Source organism: Anneissia japonica, unplaced genomic scaffold (genome assembly GCF_011630105.1).
Source record: "Anneissia japonica isolate Jap-2015-1 unplaced genomic scaffold, ASM1163010v1 scaffold24_len2511860_cov200, whole genome shotgun sequence".
Classification (NCBI taxonomy): domain Eukaryota; kingdom Metazoa; phylum Echinodermata; class Crinoidea; order Comatulida; family Comatulidae; genus Anneissia; species Anneissia japonica.
The window spans coordinates 2,395,348-2,397,489 of NW_022730786.1; the positions used below are offsets into that span (position 1 = coordinate 2,395,348).

General features: G+C 31.2%; 1 protein-coding gene across 2 annotated transcripts in view; it reads left to right on the top strand.

The window, feature by feature from the left end:
• Positions 1–2,142, top strand: part of LOC117115062 (juvenile hormone acid O-methyltransferase-like) — a 17,744-nt gene that overhangs the window by 10,265 nt on the left and 5,337 nt on the right. Inside the window, exon 1 of one of the 2 annotated variants that reach the window (XM_033258716.1) lies at positions 1,706–2,068. The exons of the other annotated variant lie outside the window; for it this stretch is intronic. Within the exon in view, the coding sequence (XP_033114607.1) occupies positions 1,897–2,068 (172 nt within the window). The 5' untranslated portion in view covers positions 1,706–1,896. Of the gene's footprint in view, positions 1–1,705; positions 2,069–2,142 lie in introns of those variants that run through there. 2 annotated transcript variants of the gene reach the window in all.

Sequence of the window (2,142 nt, forward strand, 5' to 3'; positions counted from 1 at the left end):
GAAAGGCAAATGGGAAAAACCCATAAAACAGCAAACGGCCACATAATGCAAAACTATTTAAAATTAAAACGGAACAGTAGAGAAAATCCGATCAGAATGACAAAATAAACTAAGCATCCACTGGAAGGGTAATCAAAGACAATCAGGTCAACATTTTATTTTGCACTACAGACTGTTTCATGAGGGCACATCCTCATCATCAGGTGCTCGGCTCTGTATCTATATATATATTAACTAAAGAAACTTTCGTTAATGAGCTATGTTTGATACGATATATAACATCTTGTTCCTATATTTGAGCACTGTATTATTCTATTGATTAACACATTATTTACGTTTGCTAAGCATCAAACTTGATTTGAATATTTTTTCCGATATTTACCGGTACCAGCTGCTATACAATAAGCTATTACGTAGCTTAAAAGTATAGTTAGCTTCACTAAGTCTGACCCCTCAAGTTTTATTGTATATCGTAATTTTCTCTGTACTTGTACTTGAGACCAAATAAAACACAAAAGCATTTATTGTGACCTTATTTATTTACTTTAAAAACATACCTTTGGAACGGCGGCACACACAAAAGTGGTGCGTTCAGCTTAAATTACAAAAATATAAAAATGAACCAAAGATGGAGCACACTTCTACACAATCATTGATAAAATATGCAAATAAACACGGAAAAACTGTACATACAAAATAAGAAAACACAAATTAAAAAATTATACCATTGAAAATTAAAGGTATGTAATTGTTATACAGGCATACTCCTATACAAATATACATTTGTAAATATGTATATTTGTAAGGGGTCGCTCCCAAATATCAGCATTTTCACAAGTGCACAAGCATTATGCAGGGGGAGGGGGGGGGGGTAGACAAATTTATACGCTTTTACATATGCATGAACTTTTATGACCAAATTATAGTGCAATCATGGATATAACGTACATTAACTTATGTAAAGATGAGCATGAAATACAGTAATTTACATTACAGTAGTTAGTTTTTTTTATTGCAATATCCATGGGAGTGGGTAACAGTGAAAAGTATGGTTGTACGTTTGTGAAAATGTTGATAGTTGAGAACGAGCCTTAACAAAGCAAAAGGTGACGAAAGAAAAAAATAAATAAAACAATAATTGAAGTCGAAAAATTCCATTAAACTACAACAAAGATAAAGATAAACATGAACATAATAAAAATTTCAATGTAACAATACATTTGATTTGACATTATGGATTTAACAGACTTAATCTCTGAACGCTTGCACCATGCAATCTTGGCATAATTTTTACAGTATTTACCTTATTCTGGTATAACCAAAAATAAAACGCAAGCATTTATTGTGACCTTATTCTGGTATAGCCTTGTATACCTGAAGACATTGCGTCCATTGTTTAGTACAGTTACATTTGACCAGTATTCCAGAGAATTTACATTTTAGGTTATATTATTATTTTCATATTTTAAATACATCATGAACTCAAAAAATCTGACGTACTCAAACTAAGAAACTTTCGTTGATGATGTTTGATACGATATATAACATCTTGTTCCTATATTTGAGCACTGTATTATTACCTATTGATTTATACATTATTAATGCTAAGCAGCAAACTTGATTTGAATATTTTTTCCGATATTTACCGGTACCAGCTGCTAAGCTATTACGTAGCTTAAAAATATAGTTAGCTTCACTAAGTGTGACCCCTCAAGTTTTATGTTATATCCTCATTTTCTCTGTACTTGTACTTGGAGCCAAATATAAAACAAGCATTTATTGTGACCATATTCTGGTATAGCCTTGCGTCCATTTTTTAGTACAGTTACATTTGACCAGTAGTCCAGAGAATTAAAATTTTAGGTTATATTATTATTTTCATATTTTAAAAGCATCATGAACTCAAAGGAATCTGACTTGTACTCAAAATTACGTAGAATTCATGGAATTTCGATGGAAGTTTTTGCTCCTAAATTCAATTTTGCAAAGACAGACTCAGTGTTAGACGTTGGATGTGGATCGGGTGACTTCACCTATCAAATAGGGGAATTTGCCAACTCAGTTGTAGGTAGGTAAAGTATTTACAATAATTCGTAATATATTTAATTATTAAAATTATATATATAGGTGTATATATATACT